Genomic DNA, 16,645 nt, shown 5'->3' with positions numbered 1-16,645 from the left:
AGTTACAGCCTTAAATATTAATGTTAAACATGACTTCTACAATTTTATTCCGTAGAGCCTACCATGCAACATGTATACTGAAGGCTAGGACAATACAATACCGGGTAAAAATCTTATGCCGTAGAGGAGTTCCATTTCACCAACACGCATTATTTAAAAGCAAAATGCTTGGTTTTTAGATAAAAACGAATGCATCGCTATAAGTATACTTAAAAGAGTTCAGCAGTGGCAGCATGGTTCCATTTTTATCATCTGTCACTATGCCCATCACATTCGCACTAACATAGTTGTTAGAACCTGACAGGCATGGTGACAAATAATAAATACTTAGCCCTACAGAAGTTCCCACAATTCCTCATAATCCATCATCAGAAGTCGAGTTTGACAAAAATGTGGCTTGAAAACCTAAAGGCCCCAGTTCACAGTGGCCAGTGATGAGAAAAGATGGGAAGAAAGAAAGAATTGGGAAAAGACGAGATGAACGACAAAAGGCAAGATGCGACGATGTTGTAAAAACAGCTGGTAAAAACTGGGTAACCACATCTTAAAACAGACAAACATGAAATAAGATGGAGGAGGCTTTCTACCCTATAGGGGCCATACAATAAACCTTATATCAACTAAAAAGTGTATCAAACATGTAAATAAATGTATGGATAAATAAAGCTATAATAAAAATAATAATAAGCAACGAGGTATCGACCCCAGCATACAGAGGCTGACTTTAGAATTACGATTTAAAGTTTTATTCCATTTTTATTTTTTACATTAGGAGACAAGGCCCACATTACATATACCTTAAACAATAACATTCATAGATAGGTATTTGTATTTATACCTAAAAATAATACTGAACACTTACGCACAAAGGCGTGCCTTTGTTGCACTGTTATCCCAGCGAAGGATTCGGGTAGCAAATAAGAAAAAAAACGTCATCATTAAACTCTTCCCGTATAGTTGCCCACAGATTGCATTATGTTTCGGATCCAAACGACGTATAAACTAACGGGTATATACTGTGTTATGGCTAGGTTATCTTTGGTCAGGATAGACCTCTCGATTCCGATGATCCACCCTCTATACATGAGCGGGCCGCCGGCGTCTCCCGAACGAGCCTGCTGGTGGTCCTTGGTACATCTCGGTGCTATGCACAGCGTACTATATTTAAACGACTCGTAAGACTCGCAAGGGATCACTACACCTCTACCGACTTGCAGCGGAATCAACTGCTCTTCCAAAATGTCAAGGTGGCTGGTGGGCCTGAGATCCTTGGTTATTCTTCCAAAACCGGCGTACCTGACAGGCAGCCCGAACAACGTTTTATAATCAAGCGCCAGGAGTTTCCCGAACGGTAATCCATTAATTTTCTCGTTGAATATCAGTGCGATATCATTAAAACCGTGAACGTGAGAGAAGCTCGGATGGAGGAATATTTGGAATACTTTTGCGATTTTATTAGTTTCTAACATAGTGAAGTCTCCATATTTGATTGACATATCTAAAGGTGTCCGGGTTTCTACGCAGTGGGCCGACGTGAGTACCCAGCTGAAGTCTAAGAGATTTCCAGTGCAGAACCTGAGGTTATTTTTCACGTATATCAGAATAACGGCGAAGGAGAATTGGCCTTTGGTGTCGTCTTCACCGGCGTACACGCGAAGATCGTTCTTGGACCGGATTGCACCCACGGTGAACTCTACCATTAACAGCAGAAGAAAGATGGACATCATAAAAGGTTCCGTACGCTACTTATAGATCCGGCTAAACTGTTTTATCGAGCGCCGAAAGAAAGCAATAAAATATGGTGCACTTAGTTTTATGTTCGTTTTTATGTTTCAATTGCATTTTATAACAAGAAACCGTTTATTGAAATGTATCAAGATTAAAAAAATATACAACCTCCTAAGACCCTGAGTACAAATTTTTGTACATATTCCAAAATCTATTTTGAACTTTTATTATGTAACTAAGGAACGCTTCGGCTGTGGAATAAGCTTCCTGCCGAGGTTTTCCCAAGGGGCTACAGTATGGGGTTCTTCAAAAAAGGAGTGTACATGTTTTTAAAGGGTCGGCAACGCGCATGTAATGCCTCTGGTGTTGCAGGCGTCCATAGGCTACGGTGACTGCTTACCATCAGGCGGGCCGTATGCTTGTTTGCCACCGTAGTGGTATAAAAAAAAAAAAAAAACAAAAACTAAGGGTTCCACATTCAAAAACAAAACAATTGCTTCTGGGTCTCAGCAAAGAGCATATAATCACTACGTGGTCTCAGGAGGATAAATAGGTATATTTTCTCGACAACCTCATTAAACAATATCAAACGGACAAAATGGGATCTCAGCAGGAAATCATTAAAATAACTCAATCAAGTTGTTCGCGTATGTAATAAATCAAGCCATCATGAGGGCGGAAACAGTTCTCCACGCCTGTCCGTGCGAAGTCATTTGCGATGACAATTGTTATGTGCCCCACTGCGTATTAAGAGGAAAGAGGACGGCCGCTTCTCCATACAAACGTATACGTATTTTCCTCTCTGCGTATTGACATTATGGGAAATATTTTTACATAATTGTATTACATAACATGTATATTAACCATAGCTATGCCAATACGTTTGACTCTTTTCGATTTTTTGATTATTGTTAAAATTAGGATCGAAAAACCCGTTTTATACAAATTTTTAAATGCTCTTAACTCTTATAATAATTAAAAAAACCGACAAAAATCAAATCAGGCATATCTATGGTTAATATACAACAAACAGTGTAAAAGAAAAATATATTCATACGGGGTGTTTATTTAGTCACCTGCAATAATTTACGGGCTGAATATATCGGTCAAACTGAGCAACTTTTACTATGGGACCAGCCCCGAAACCGCAAAAAAAAATTACTCTCCCATAGAAAATGTCAAGGTCAGGCCGCCAAAATGTATGAAACAGTCAATTTTTTTTCGCGAAATCGGGGCTGGTCTCATATGACCTATATATTCACCCCGTAAATGATTGTAGGTAGCTAAATAAACACCCTGTATAATGTTAATAAATCCCTGAGAGGAAAATGGGGACTGTGTTTGTATGAAAAGACGATTTCGCGCGGGGCCCTCCACTTTCGTCTTAATTAGCCGCACAACGACTAGAATAACTATAAAAGTCTAACTAGAGCCTACCATCAGGCGGGCCGTATGCTTGTTTGCCACCGACATAGTATAAATAAAAAAAACGGCCTAGAGCAGTCGGGCCATGCTCAATGTAGGGTTCCGTAGTTACCCTTCCGTCACAATAGACCTTGATCGGGTGTTGTTAGTTGTAGGCCTTCTGCTCCTGGATATCTCAAAAGTAAATTCAATCTTCGATACTCCTCATCTAGGATGTGAGCTGCGTACCTCCCGCATTCTCAAACTGACCAGACCTTCACACCATACTGGTTTTGTGAGTTATGACTAATTCTTTCGCCATCCAGGCTAGTCATCTTTGGAATTTACTCCCTCTAAATATTAGACAAGCTCGAAGTAAGTTTTTTTAACCGGATGTTCATGGACGCATTACATACAATGTATGCTCCTCTGCGGCATCTATTTAGTAATTTTTAAATAATAATTTAAGCTATATAAAACAACCCTCACGAATCGTACCTGGCTCAAATGTCCCCATGACACTGGCAGCGTTATCACGCTGAATGGCTAATGAGCTCTGTTCGACCCTCATTTGGACCAGGCCGCGTAGCCAACGTGCAAACCGCTTACGCTCCGTAGCGATCAAAACGCAACTGTCACTGTCGCACTAATATGGAAGGGTGATAGATAGACACAAAGCGATTCGTTTTCGAAGACATAGTCATTGTCACCTTGGCTAGGCCGGCAGGTACGATCCGGGCCGAGGATTGCACCCCCTCTCCCTCAGCCGCCGACCCAAATCCCTTACGAACTCCTGCGGCGGGGGAACGCAATTTTTATTCCCTATCAGAGCGATTGTTTTCTAAAATATTCACTTTATCAAAAAACTAGCGAACCGCCCGGCTTCACACGGGTTAACAATCACTCTATTGATAGGTGAAAATCGCATGCTTATCCGTTCAGTAGTTTTGGGTTTACCGAGAACAGACAGACGCGAGGGGGCACTTCGTTTTATAAGGTGTTAGTGATTGATTAGTGATATTTGTTGAATACCCCTATTCGTTTGGAAATACCTATTTAACGACACCCCACACCATAGGGTTGAAGCGAAAACCAAAAAGATCCACACATTACGTGTAGGGGAGATACCCAAAAAAAAATTTTTAAGATTTTATTTTACCACTTTGTCGGTTCAATCAATCCTAGATTCTAGATATACTACTAAATACTAGATTCATGGCGGTAAAGCCCTGTAAGTTAACTGAATGTTGCCCCTGTAAAAAAAAATCTGTGACCACAGAGTAAGGCTCTGGGGGACCTACCACGGAAATCGAAATGTCGTTATTTACCTCTGCATCGCTTGAATATAGAAGAGTGATAGGGAAGCAGATAACAAAATTTCGATTTTCGTTTTAGTGGAACGCCTTCTGCATTTTTGAAAAAAAATCAGCGCGTCTGTTGACTTACTGCGGACGCGGCGTCATTTCGAACGGAAATCTATAAGTTTGGCCCGGGACCAAAGAATATAATACTCACTAGGAGAAGAACGCTAACTCCATACAAAAAAATGCCCCTTTCAAAAGTTCGTTTATACTAGTGGCGCTCTCTTTGTATCTCAGTACTAAAATTGACAACCGGTTTAGCCTGGCGGGTTTTGGTAGGTAGTGATCCAGTTCTAGCTAGTGGTTCTGGGTTCGAATCCCGGCGACGGAATTTCTTTTTGTATTTTTTCATTTTTTGTTTTTGTTGGGGTGAGGTTTTTAAATTAGTATTTATCAAATAAAAAAATATTATGTTACATATTAATCAAAATCACAGGCATCTTTTGTCCTAAGAGATAATGATATCTATATTTTAAAGTTTTTTCAATATAAAAGGTAACAATACAGTTTATTATCAAGTTATAAATATTTTTATTCCTATATATTAGGATCAAAAGAGCTTAATTCGTTCGAAAAACATACAATAGGCAGGAAAAAAGTCATTTTCTATACAAATTTATGTATCGGACGGGGCTTGTTGAACTAACTGTGACACTTCCATATAATATCTACATACCTATATGAATTTTATTCAATGAGACCACAGGTCGGTAATTTCGGTTCATTATTGATGTGGGTACCAAATAGTTAACCTATCCTGTGCGTGTGATTATCTTTTGATTTTTTTAAGGCGTTATTTATGTTTAGGTCGTCTATTTTTAGCGCATGTTTTAATTCCCAGATCACCTTCATAACAATAAATAGAAGTCATTAAAATCTTCATGATAAAAACAATTTTATATATATACATATACTATTTATTGCATTTAATATAGCTTTTTATATATCTAAAACATGATCTTTGGCACATCTGATTTTACTCCACAATTGCAATTAGTGTAACTTGTAATCATATCACATATATCAGCCCAAAAAACTAAAAATTACATGAATATATGACAGACAAAGTTGTTATTACATCTATCCGATTGTCGGACACTTTCTGCTCCACAGCTCAGTGCAGCGGTCTTGTTGATGGTCACCGGGAAACTACAACTAGTCACAATTATGTGGCGGATCCGTGCCTTTTGATTTTGAGCCTTTCCAAGGAAATGATATGACGCCCAAGGATTTTTTGCTCACGTTCACCCTCTAAAACAAAACGATCACATTTTAAACAATACTATAACCTATGTCCCTAATTACTAACCTTGCTAATAGCTACCAGAGTTCTAAATTGCCAGCTAAAACAATGTTAGAATTTACATCTATGATGAATTTAGATTGTAATTTTGGACGCGATAGGGCGGCCGTGCGACTTAAGAGGGTGGTAAGATTAAATTTATGTATTTGAATTTGGCAATAGTACACTTATTTTATTTATAGATTAAAATATTTCTTACCTTGAAATAATTGTTGTTTCTTAGTTTAGTACAATGGATTAAATTTTAACCGAGTCTGAGCGGAGATACTGTGCGGTGGATTTTTAATTTTAAAAATTAATCAATAAATCTATTTCAACAACATAAATCATTATTTAATCATTTTATATGAAAACTGATAGTTTTGAAAATAAAAATAGTTTTGCGTCAATGACTTTGACAGCATTGACATTGCAGACTTTTGTCTATGTTCTAACCGGCCAGACCCAAGTGCAAGGCTTTATGGAGGGTATATGTGCCTCTGACCTCCATAGATTTTATGAACATAGACTAAGACAAACTGAAATAGGTAATAATTTATATAAAATAATAATAATTTACATATGGTAGTGTGACATAAATCAAAATATTTGATAAAAATGATTTTATTTGTTCCCAAAGTTGAATAGACAAAGTTAGATAGGAGCAATGTTGCTGTAACAAAATATTTTTATATTAATAACTGGTATCTATTTCCAGAAGGTCAGACCACACATGCGCAATTATGAAGCGTCATGTCTTTCTAAGGAAGTCGACAGGCCTTGCCCGGGACTGTCTCATTTCAACATAGAGAGAATCATACTGCCTTTGACTTCCTAGTACTAGCAGAGTACCAATAGGAAGGGATGAGTATAGTTGTATTTGTTTTTATTTTGTGTGAATCACTGAGCACTGAGGTGAATCAAGGTACTGTTACACATGTTACACAAGCTCTGCAATAGCATGCTAATAAACGTATATATGCTTATGCACTGTATACATTTGCTATTTGCCACTAAAAAGGTTATTGTTAACGACGTCCTACTTTTAAGCATGCTTTTTAGCGCGCGCATGCTAGTAGGAAGCAAGCTATCGTGCTAGTATCTATCATGTGTACAGTATACCTTTATGTGAACATGTGAACGCACCGCTATGCGCGTACTGTGAGTACTGTCAGTGTCACTGTCATAACTCATTAAAAAAAAACAAGTGAAGCTATTTTTGAGCACGATGGCAGATCCTAGAATTCGGCAAATTAAAATCAAGACCGGCGTTGTGAAGCGCATTGCTAAGGAGAAAGTGGTTTATGAAAAGGAGGCCGAGCTACAAAAGAACAGGATACAGAAGATTAAGGACGAGGGCCAGGACGAACACAACATCCGAAAACAAGAGGAGGTTCTGCAGGAGTCCCTTATGATGGTCCCCGACTGTCAAAGACGGTATGTGTAAAAAAGTAATTTGCTAGTAAAAATATTGTTTTAATGCTTTTTTTTTATTTTGGGCCATATTTACGCGGCAATTGTGCAATAACGGAACAGATGGTTTTGAGGTTATGTTTGTAGCATCTTTGTTTATTGGAACAAAGTAGCGAAATGTATTAGTCATCCTCTATGACTATACATATTATACTAACTATATCCTTGGTATTCATTAGAAAAAGTTCCTACATCTTTGGTTTTTGTTATGGTTTTGTTTCAATTGAACATTTTTTTACTCATCAAATAACAGTAAAGACATTGAACTTTGATTTAAAAACTGTAATGAAACGTTGATTTTTTGTTATTAACTCTAAGGCATCAGTAAATTTGCTACCTTATTTTTTTTACATTACTTAACCTGTCATGGAACCCAAAATGGATAACTCCGGCCAAACAAAAGCCATATACATTTGTCAAGGTTTTGAGAAAAAAGCATATATGTATCTACCCAGGCTGGAGATCCCTGTCAAGTATTTTGTGCCCCGTATTTGTTACGAACTTCCAGTCTTCATACCTGCAGTCGAAAAGATGCTTTATTTAAATTAAAATGTGTATTATTTTGCTGGGTACCGATAAAAAAATATGTTGTCTTAAAATCTGATGAAATGAAATATGTTTTTGATTGAAACTTATTTGGACTCTATAAACACCTCTAAGTCTTCACTTTGATTGCTAAATGTGTCATTTTGTATGGGATCAGGTATCTTTTTGATTAAGAAAATAAAACCAAACGGTTTTTGAAAATGTTTTTATATTTAAATATAATAAGTCACAGAACTCTTCTGTTAAAAAAAACATCAAAAACTTTCTTTATCTACTTATTTCAGTAAAAAAAACTTGCGTAGCAAAATCAGACTGTTGTGATGTCTCACATTATAATATTTGTAACAAGTTATCCTTGCATATAACATTGTGTTGAACTCTTTGAATAAAATATTTTCTTTGGTAATATCTAATTACATTAAATTCCACAAAGTAAACGGTTTTCATCAAGTATGTGGTCTTTATTAACATAGTCTGAAAGGGCCTTGTAAAGAAAATATTAATTTGAAATGTAATTGTACTTAAGGTAGTGCCCTTGCGCTTGGCTTTGCTCGTCTTGGCGGGGGCACTACCATGCCCCCAGATAAAACAAAGTTGGTGTCTAGACAAACAAACAGGATTGAATGGTAAATTTGGGGATTGGGATTAAACTTTCCTCCACCTGCGCGTCGCGACATCTTGCTGGAACTTGTTTTTTACTAAGACTGGCATTTGTAAAAGAGAGACAGATATATTTCAGATTGGTGGTAAGCGATTGGCTCTCAACACCACACCACCATCGCCTGATTTTTAAGCCAGAAATATTAAAAGTTCCTAAAGGACTCTTGGCTCTTATATGTCAACCTAAATCCTTTGAAGGCCTCAGGGCTCAGCGCCAATTATATCCACCCTTCCTAGTCGAGTTGCGTCAATTCCCCGAATGTCTAGTAGTCATACGTCCATTTACTGAAACGACTAGTGTCTACAAGCCTAATTCCCCGAATGTCTAGTCGTCATACGTCAATACGGGCAGGCTATATAGCTTGAAAAACCGATAACAGTTGGGCCAGAAAAGTCCAAGAGTGGCGGGTTAAATGGAGACAACTGTCGGGCAGCCACAGGCCAGGTGGACAGGGCTATAACCACGAAGTTCGAAATTCGAAAAATTGCTATTTGCATCCCTTTTGCGAGTGTGATAGGGAGGGAGATAGCAAATTTCCATGTATCCTACTTCGCGGTACCCCGTGGGTGCAGTGTGTAAATACGTATTCCCGGAAATGGACGGTCGCAGAAAGAGGCATTGGAACTAGACATTCGGGGAAATAGACACTCGTGGAAATGGACGTTCGCAGAAAGAGGCATTGGAACTAGACATTCAGGGAAATAGACACTCGTGGATATAGACGATCAGGAAAATAGACATACGTGGAAATAGACAATCAGGGAAATAGACATTCGTGGAAACTGACATTTAGGGAATTAGACCCCCATGGACCGAAGCCTAGTTAACAATATTTGAAATGTAAAAAATACTTTGTCTCTAGTCGCCAAAAATCTTCAAGGTTTAATATTTTTGCATATGAACCACTTTTTTACATTTCAAATATTGTACACGAATGTGCTGATATTTGGTTAAACGGAAAAATATTCTTTCTCGGGCCCGAAATCGGGTCAGATGGCCTACCGCGAACCACGTTCGACGTGTTACCTTACCTCTCTGTCGCACTTATAAATTCGTAAGTAAGTGTGGCATGGAGGCAACACGTCAAACGTGGTTCGCGGTAGGCCCTCTATATCAGGGGGCCTACCGCAAAAACCGAAATTCGCGAACTTCGATTTTCGCGGTCGACCCCAGGCCTGATAAAGTGTGGATGTAATTGGCAATTGTATACATACTTTATTAGTCGTCATCCAGTACAAATGCAATGAAGTGAGCTACAAATTGATGCCGAATATAACTTCACTTTCTAGAAATACGAAAAGTTGCAAAACATGCAAACAGTAAAGTTAAAAGGTTAAAGTTCTTGCGCGAGTCGGGTATGTACGTCATACGCTATTTTCAAATCCGTTCAAAACAATATTTTTTACATATATCCTAAAATAATTCACATTTGTCGATAGGCTATATATTTGAGTCACAATGAATAAAACAAGTTATAATTATAAATCACTACTTATCCTAATTTACGAGCATATTTGTAGAGAATGTCACATTTTTTCCACGTTCTGCGAACGAGCCATGGTTTCTGTAATGATATATGTTATGTGCTTATAGTATTTCCAATATAAACAAAATGAAGCCATGCTCTTCCAAAAAACAAACACTTGAAATATGAGCGATAAACTAGGGTTAAGTGGTCTGCTCGCGTGATCTCACAGATCCATTAACAAATAAGTTGGGCCCCCAGTGGGGAGTGCGTAGAAGGGGGCAGCATAAATTTAGCCAGATATCTCTTGTCTGGGTAGATAGAGGGGTAGTATGTTAAGGAATTAAACTGTTTAAAAAAATATATATACAAGTTTAATGTATTTTCAGGTTAGCAAAAGCATTCGCAGATCTCAAGAATACTCTAGAAACAGAGCAGGACCTCAAGGAGCACGAAGACTACCTTGCGGCTCAACAGGCGCTGAAAGACGCCGAGTGCCAATTGGTCACTGCCTCGTAAACTTATACTGAACTATTTTTAATTATTTAATATAATCATTACAATCATGGCTTATTATAATAAAAATTTTGATAACCGGAATTCAACATTCCAAAATATTCCACCTCCACCCCCACCACCAAGCTATTACATACCCCCTGCGGTCACTGATGAACAGTTTGTAAAACAATTTGAGAAATTGGATACTAAAGTTTCTAAAAAAGCAGTTTCTATTACTGAAATAAGGGCAAAAATGCGAGCGCTGGTGCTAACTGTAAATAAATTTAAAGAAAAGCGAAAAATACTGGCTGAAAACTTAACCACATTGTCAGAAGAAGAATGGAGTTCTACATTAAGTGAGATGAACGAAAACCAATTAAAAATTGATGAAATTTTGTCTCTTACGAATGATTATTGTTTGGAAAATATGAGGAAAGCCTTGGCCAAGAGATCTGCAAAGAGATTGAGATTAAAACGGTTGAATAACGAGAGGAAGAAGGAAAAGGAAGAGATGATCAAGGAAAGGGAAGAAAGTTCTCGGAAAATAGATGAGAATCTGCAGAAAATTAAGGATGATATCAAAAAAGTCAAACTGGTAAGAACTTTTATCTACTATCATAAGAATCTGATATGTTACTTTTTTTTAATAATCGGACAACCTTACACAACTCAATCTAGTCTCACAGTAAGCTCAATAAGGCTTGTGTTGTGGGTACTAAATAACAATATACATATTCCATTGTATTTTGAATCATTATTTTGACATTTTGTGTTGTCAAGTTTTGATGTGTGGGTGCCTAGACCTAGAGTAGTGGTGGGCAAGCTTTGTTGGTGGCCAGGAAGTGTAAAGTGTGCATTACATTATACAAATTGCAGAGCGCTAATAAGGCGAGATAAATAAGACCTTGTTCATTACAGTACACTAGCTAGCGAAGCTAGTTAGTGTCTTATTTTCAATTCGGCAGTGATCATCATTCGAATTGAACCACATCTTTCGAACAGAGCTAGTATATCAAGGCATAAAAATGGCATGTCTTTATAAAGTTCAATCATGTTTAGCAGTACTTCCTTTTCCCTAGTCTGGCTGCGTCATTTTGTACTTGAAATGCAATAACTAAAACAATAAAACATCCAAACCTTCTACATTCTAGTGCGTTGGTGGTGTGCCTAAAACCATTTACACTATGCTTTCTAGTGCGCTAGGTACCGCTAGTGCGGCAGAGCTCATATGATCGCACTAGATTGGTTCGCTAGTGCACTAGCTCAGCTAGCGCTCTGCAATTTGTATAATGTAATGCCCACTTAAGAAATTTAATAGTGGGGCTGGCAATTACAGCAAAAATTTATTATTATTTGCGATTATTGTGGGCCAATGCCATATACTAATTATTTCATAGGACCGTAGCGGCAGCGGGCTGGATAAAATACTTTCACGAGCTGGCTCGCGGGCCTTACTTGGCCCAGCACTGGCCTAGAGGATATACATAAATACTTAAATATGTAGAATACATCCATCTCAGAATTGTTGCTGTCATAAATATTGGGGAATTTGATGATTATTCTTTCCTCCATTTATGTATGTATGTATCCTCCTATGTTTTTATTAACAGTGTTTTTCTATGGCATAAGGTGACAGTCTTTAAAAGTTCACAAAAGTAAAAGGTTGCCTTAATAGATTAACATAAAACTAAAAACGAAATTTATTTAGTAATTACCTTTCAACTTTAAATTTCAGGATGAAGAAGCTAAACTAGCAGCGGACAGCATTCTCCGCGACACTCTCAGCATGAAGCACGATGCCAGGAAGCTTATCGTAAAGCTGGAGGCCCTGAGGAGGCTGCGGAGAGCCCGCCAGAACACTGCCAGGGGCCGCGGGGAGCAGTGCTCGGAGAATGATGAGGCGGAGTTCAACAACAATATTGGTAAGTAATACTCGCATATCACCAAACTCAGGTGACAACTAAAACTCACTAAAAATTGTAAATTTAAATATTTTTCTCAAATATTAATTATATTCTCATCTGGCATAATAGTACATTGTGCAACGAGGGGGGGGGGGGGGGGGGGGGGGTAAAGGGAATTAAAGATAACTCCCGCGGGAACAAAATAGGCCTTTGTCCTTGAGCACACCTGCATGAAATAAGATCTTTTTCTAAGAGCAAGTGTGATGAAAATAACTTATATTACGATTAGATTCATTGTCATGATTTAATTTGTCAACAGAAAAACTAATATCCCTCTGGAAAGCCAGGCTCTCGAACTACGAACTAGAAGAGCAACTGCTCCGCGACCAACTGAAGGAACCTCAACCAGTTGTCGGCAAAATGGAGGGTGTTCTGGACACACTGAAGATGTGGAAGGATGTTATGTTCGACGGGGAACCACAGTTTGACTTTGAAGGAGATGTTGGCGGATTTTTGTCGGTCAGGTATGGTTATGATTATAATTTAAAAATATTTTTTGATATTCATGTCAAATATAAATTAAAATCAAATAAAATAAAAATTACGTATTGATTTCGTTTAAAAAAACTATACAGTATGCGGTTTGTTTTTGTTATAAATATTATAATAAAATTATAATGAATTTATTTCTTGAAATTGCAATACTAAAATAGTAATATTACCCTAAAGTAAACTTAAGTAAGTAGACATTCATCGAGTTCGTTCCGATACGGTTCTTATTTATTCCTGGCAAGACCGTGCACTTATGCGAAAAAACGGGCCGAGCGAGAGATGACTTAAATGGAGTTTGTCCCTTTCTTTCACAAATATTACCAAGACGTATAGGGTACACTGACCCCTGGCACATTGTTAGAAAAGGACACACTCTGTTCGACTATCCTGTCTCGTGTCGTTTGTTTGTAACTTTGTAGTAAAGCAATATCAACCTTAAAAGTAGCTAAATACGGTTCCAATATGGTTTGTCAAAAATCTCCAGTGCACAGTCTTGTTATAGTTAAAGATCTTTGAATTAATCCCTCTAATTCCAGGGTACTAAAATTAGCGATTTGATCGGAGCAACTGAACTTTGACTCTCTATGTTGATCCCCATATGAAGATGTTGATGAAGATGAACATGCACAGAAGTTTAGTCGAACTATGGAAGGTAGAGGCAAGGAATAGAATCTCCGTAAGCAGAACTGTTGCAAGTGTCCAGCTGTCAGCTATAAATAATAGTTCCAAATCTCTCCAGAGTAGCGCTAGAATAGCTAAGAATAAGAAACCATTTATTGCCACACAAAATACAATGTTTAACTTTTTTTTAAAAATAGGCATGCGCGGCAAAAGGAACGGACTCAGCATAAAATTCAAAATTCAAAAAATTTCAAAAATGCGGGTCAATGGATTTTTTGTTTTTACCAAGAAGTTTTTACTAAGAACCCAGGCGTTATTGACAGAGTAAAGTGCGGTGTCTATGATTCGATTTTTTTTCAAGTATTCTAGGTATTGTAGCGCCACATATTTATTGTTTTTAGTCAGAAATTTCTGGTACATGGACATTCTATTCCTTAACTCTACCTTCCATAAGTCAAACTTTCGATTGTTGAATTCCGCCATTTTCTAGTTATTTGACAGTTTGACTAATTTTTTTTTCAGGGCCCAATGGGACCAGCATATCAGCAACGACGGCTCACCTCTCCCTGTTGGTTGGGTCGTTCCTGAACCTACTACGAAAAACTAATAAATAATAATGCCTTACAAACCTACTATTTAGAGTACTAATACTCTACCTGCCTGTTTATTTCTACTCTAATCATAAGTGCGAACGAAAAATCATTCATATCTTGTTTTCGGGAGTTCCGATTTTTTTTACAGTTATAATTAAGTACCCATGAGTCCCACGGACGCGACAACGGGTCAGCAATGATAATCAGTATTCAATTCTAAATTTAAAACCTTAAGGTTGTTTTTTGACGGGCAAACTTCTCTCTGTCTCAAAAGACTAATGTCACAGAATAAATAATATTAGCGGTACTATTAGTTTGACAGCTATTCCGGGACGAATTATGCTGTCCCTTTCTAATGTATGGCACTATCCCTTTTGGCTATTTAGGGTTGTCAAAATTAGAACACAAACAGTCACATATACAAATGGATTTGAAGTACAATGTAGAGTACTTAACATACTTAAGAATCATAGACCTGGAGGTTCATTATTAAGTACATAATGTTAACATACATACTAACAGCATAAAGAAAATTAAATCATGAGCCATACTTAAGTAAAATCTATTTACTAGCTAGTCTTCAGAGGAGAAAAAAAAATACAATAAGTAGTAATACAGTAAGCAGGTTTGACATTACTGTCTGTTTCATTAATTATCGGATATGTTGTATTTTTTTTTTACTAATATCTTATCTGTGGTCGTGCACGCAAAGGGACGTCAAGTTGTGCCAACCCTAATAATTGCTCGGAGAAATGCTGAGCCGAACGGAGCCGAGAACGGCCGAAAGGAGGAGTGTTTAGAAAATAGCTCTTGGCGCCAAATCCCGAACATGAAGCGTTTTAATCGTTAAAAGGAGTTAACTTTTTTCAAAGATTTCTAGACTTGTACAATTTCATGGGATGTTTGTGGTACATTTGAAGCACTATGCTTTTAATTTTTGCATTTTTTAAATTTAAAATCACAATTGTTATTATTACTGTGTAACCGATGATTTATTTGCTATGATGTGGCCTTAATTTTATCAATAAAAATAATTTTAATGCTTTGTAATTTTGTAGTGGTTTCTTTTTCCCAATTTACGCGAATGAACTAAAAATAAGCATCTTAAAATAAGGGTTTCATTCCAAAACTTTTTTTAGCATTTTCCGAACTTTGTCTCGCGTTTTGGTAATTTTCAGAAAAAAAAACTAGTTTTTTTTTTAATTTTAGATATGATGGTTTAGGATTATTTTTTTACTCCAGAATCGCATTACCTGCCGTTATAAAATCTTAAGTGTGTACGGAAAATCCAGATGTACCTAAGTTTAAATAATTCCGAGCAGAAGTCACTTGATTTTTTTTGAGATAGGTGTTATTATTCGTGGAATAAAACAACTGTATTCCGGCTTCCGGGTTCATAATAAAGTCTTTTATTTACTGTCCAATGTAGGTATATGGATATCGAGTACGAAGTTACGGTAAAAACAGTCAAACCACATCCTTACGGTATTCTAATACAACTCACAATCTCGGTTATAAATGTTACAATGTAAAAGCTTGTGCTCACCGGATGCATGCTTAGATCTGCACGGGCGCTGCGCTAATATCGAGAATTTGAAATAGAGGTGGATTGTGAAAGAAAACTTTGTAGCTACAGTAAATTTACTGCTATCTTTCGACACATGATTAAAATTTTTAGAACGCAATTTGACTTTGATCCTTATTCTGTCAATGATATGTGTTAAATTTGTTAATTATCAAAAAGTGGCGCCATCTAGTAGAAAGTATTACTGCAACGTTCTGCCGCCAGAGTGCAGCACTAGCACGTATATTAAACCATAGAGTAACTTATACATACTGTGCCTTAAACGGTTTTTTGACAAGTTTTCATAGATAATAAAATGTGACATTTGTTTACAAAAGCCCTACTGGGAAACTCGAAATTTAGTTATCTGCCTCTCTATCGCTCAAATATGCAAGAGTGATAGAGAGGTTAGATAACGAAATTTCGATTTTCTTCCGCGGTAGACCCTCAGATTGTGATGGATTGTGGTAGTGGCGCCCCCTACCCAGAGTTTCGCGTAATATTCCCTATAGATCAAAGGCCAGAGAGGCGGCATCGTTTCGAGCAATGGCGCCACAACATTTAGCCGATGCCTGGTAGATGGCGCAATTTTTTGATATTTAACAACTTTAACGCAATCAGAAAGAATATGGATCAAAGTAAAATGGCGTGTTAAGTTTTAATCATGTGTCGAAAGATGGTAATATATTTACTGTGGCCACATAATTTTCTTTGACAATCCACCTCTATTTCAAACTCTGGTAATATACAGATCCGTAAGAGATGGCACACCGTTTGCGTGACGTGTGTGATCTGCTAACATTTTAGCGTATGCGCACGTGCCCGTCTGCGCGCACGCAGCCGGTGTGGCCTTTAATTAATGAAACATAATCCGTTTAATATTATATGACCCTGATTTGTTGATGCATGATTTTAAGTAGGTATTGTAGTTTATGTAACTAGACATGATGGTAAAGTAGTGCAAAATATTGTAGCCAAAATGTTCACAGCTGA

The 16,645-nt window shown here is 37.4% G+C and overlaps 3 protein-coding genes and 1 long non-coding RNA gene across 4 annotated transcripts; 2 read left to right on the top strand and 2 right to left on the bottom strand.

Moving 5' to 3' along the window:
• Nucleotides 1–348: 348 nt before the first annotated feature.
• On the bottom strand, nt 349–2,506 carry LOC133527048 (chymotrypsin-2-like). Its single transcript, XM_061863933.1, has one exon. The coding sequence runs from the start codon at nt 1,725–1,727 to the stop codon at nt 939–941; it is 789 nt and encodes a 262-aa protein (XP_061719917.1). The 5' UTR covers nt 1,728–2,506; the 3' UTR covers nt 349–938.
• Nucleotides 2,507–5,387: 2,881 nt separating this feature from the next.
• LOC133527292 (uncharacterized) lies at nt 5,388–6,560 on the bottom strand. Its single transcript, XR_009800853.1, has 2 exons — nt 5,996–6,560; nt 5,388–5,744 (listed from the first exon to the last, which is right to left on the bottom strand). It is a non-coding gene; the product is annotated as an uncharacterized LOC133527292 (long non-coding RNA).
• Nucleotides 6,561–6,949: 389 nt separating this feature from the next.
• Nucleotides 6,950–10,508, top strand: LOC133527291 (tubulin-specific chaperone A). Its single transcript, XM_061864266.1, has 2 exons — nt 6,950–7,212; nt 10,310–10,508. Exons 1-2 carry the CDS (start codon nt 7,004–7,006, stop codon nt 10,437–10,439), a joined length of 339 nt encoding a protein of 112 aa, XP_061720250.1. The 5' UTR covers nt 6,950–7,003; the 3' UTR covers nt 10,440–10,508.
• Nucleotides 10,486–15,138, top strand: LOC133527290 (programmed cell death protein 7-like). The gene is made up of 4 exons (XM_061864265.1): nt 10,486–11,013; nt 12,154–12,340; nt 12,642–12,846; nt 14,018–15,138. The coding sequence occupies exons 1-4, from the start codon at nt 10,486–10,488 to the stop codon at nt 14,100–14,102; spliced, it is 1,005 nt and encodes a 334-aa protein (XP_061720249.1). The 3' UTR covers nt 14,103–15,138.
• Nucleotides 15,139–16,645: the final 1,507 nt, after the last annotated feature.

This window comes from Cydia pomonella, chromosome 17, assembly GCF_033807575.1.
Source record: "Cydia pomonella isolate Wapato2018A chromosome 17, ilCydPomo1, whole genome shotgun sequence".
In the NCBI taxonomy this organism is placed as follows: Eukaryota; Metazoa; Arthropoda; class Insecta; order Lepidoptera; family Tortricidae; genus Cydia; species Cydia pomonella.
Note: the sequence above shows the minus strand (reverse complement) of the source record. Positions and strands in the feature narration are given on the sequence as shown.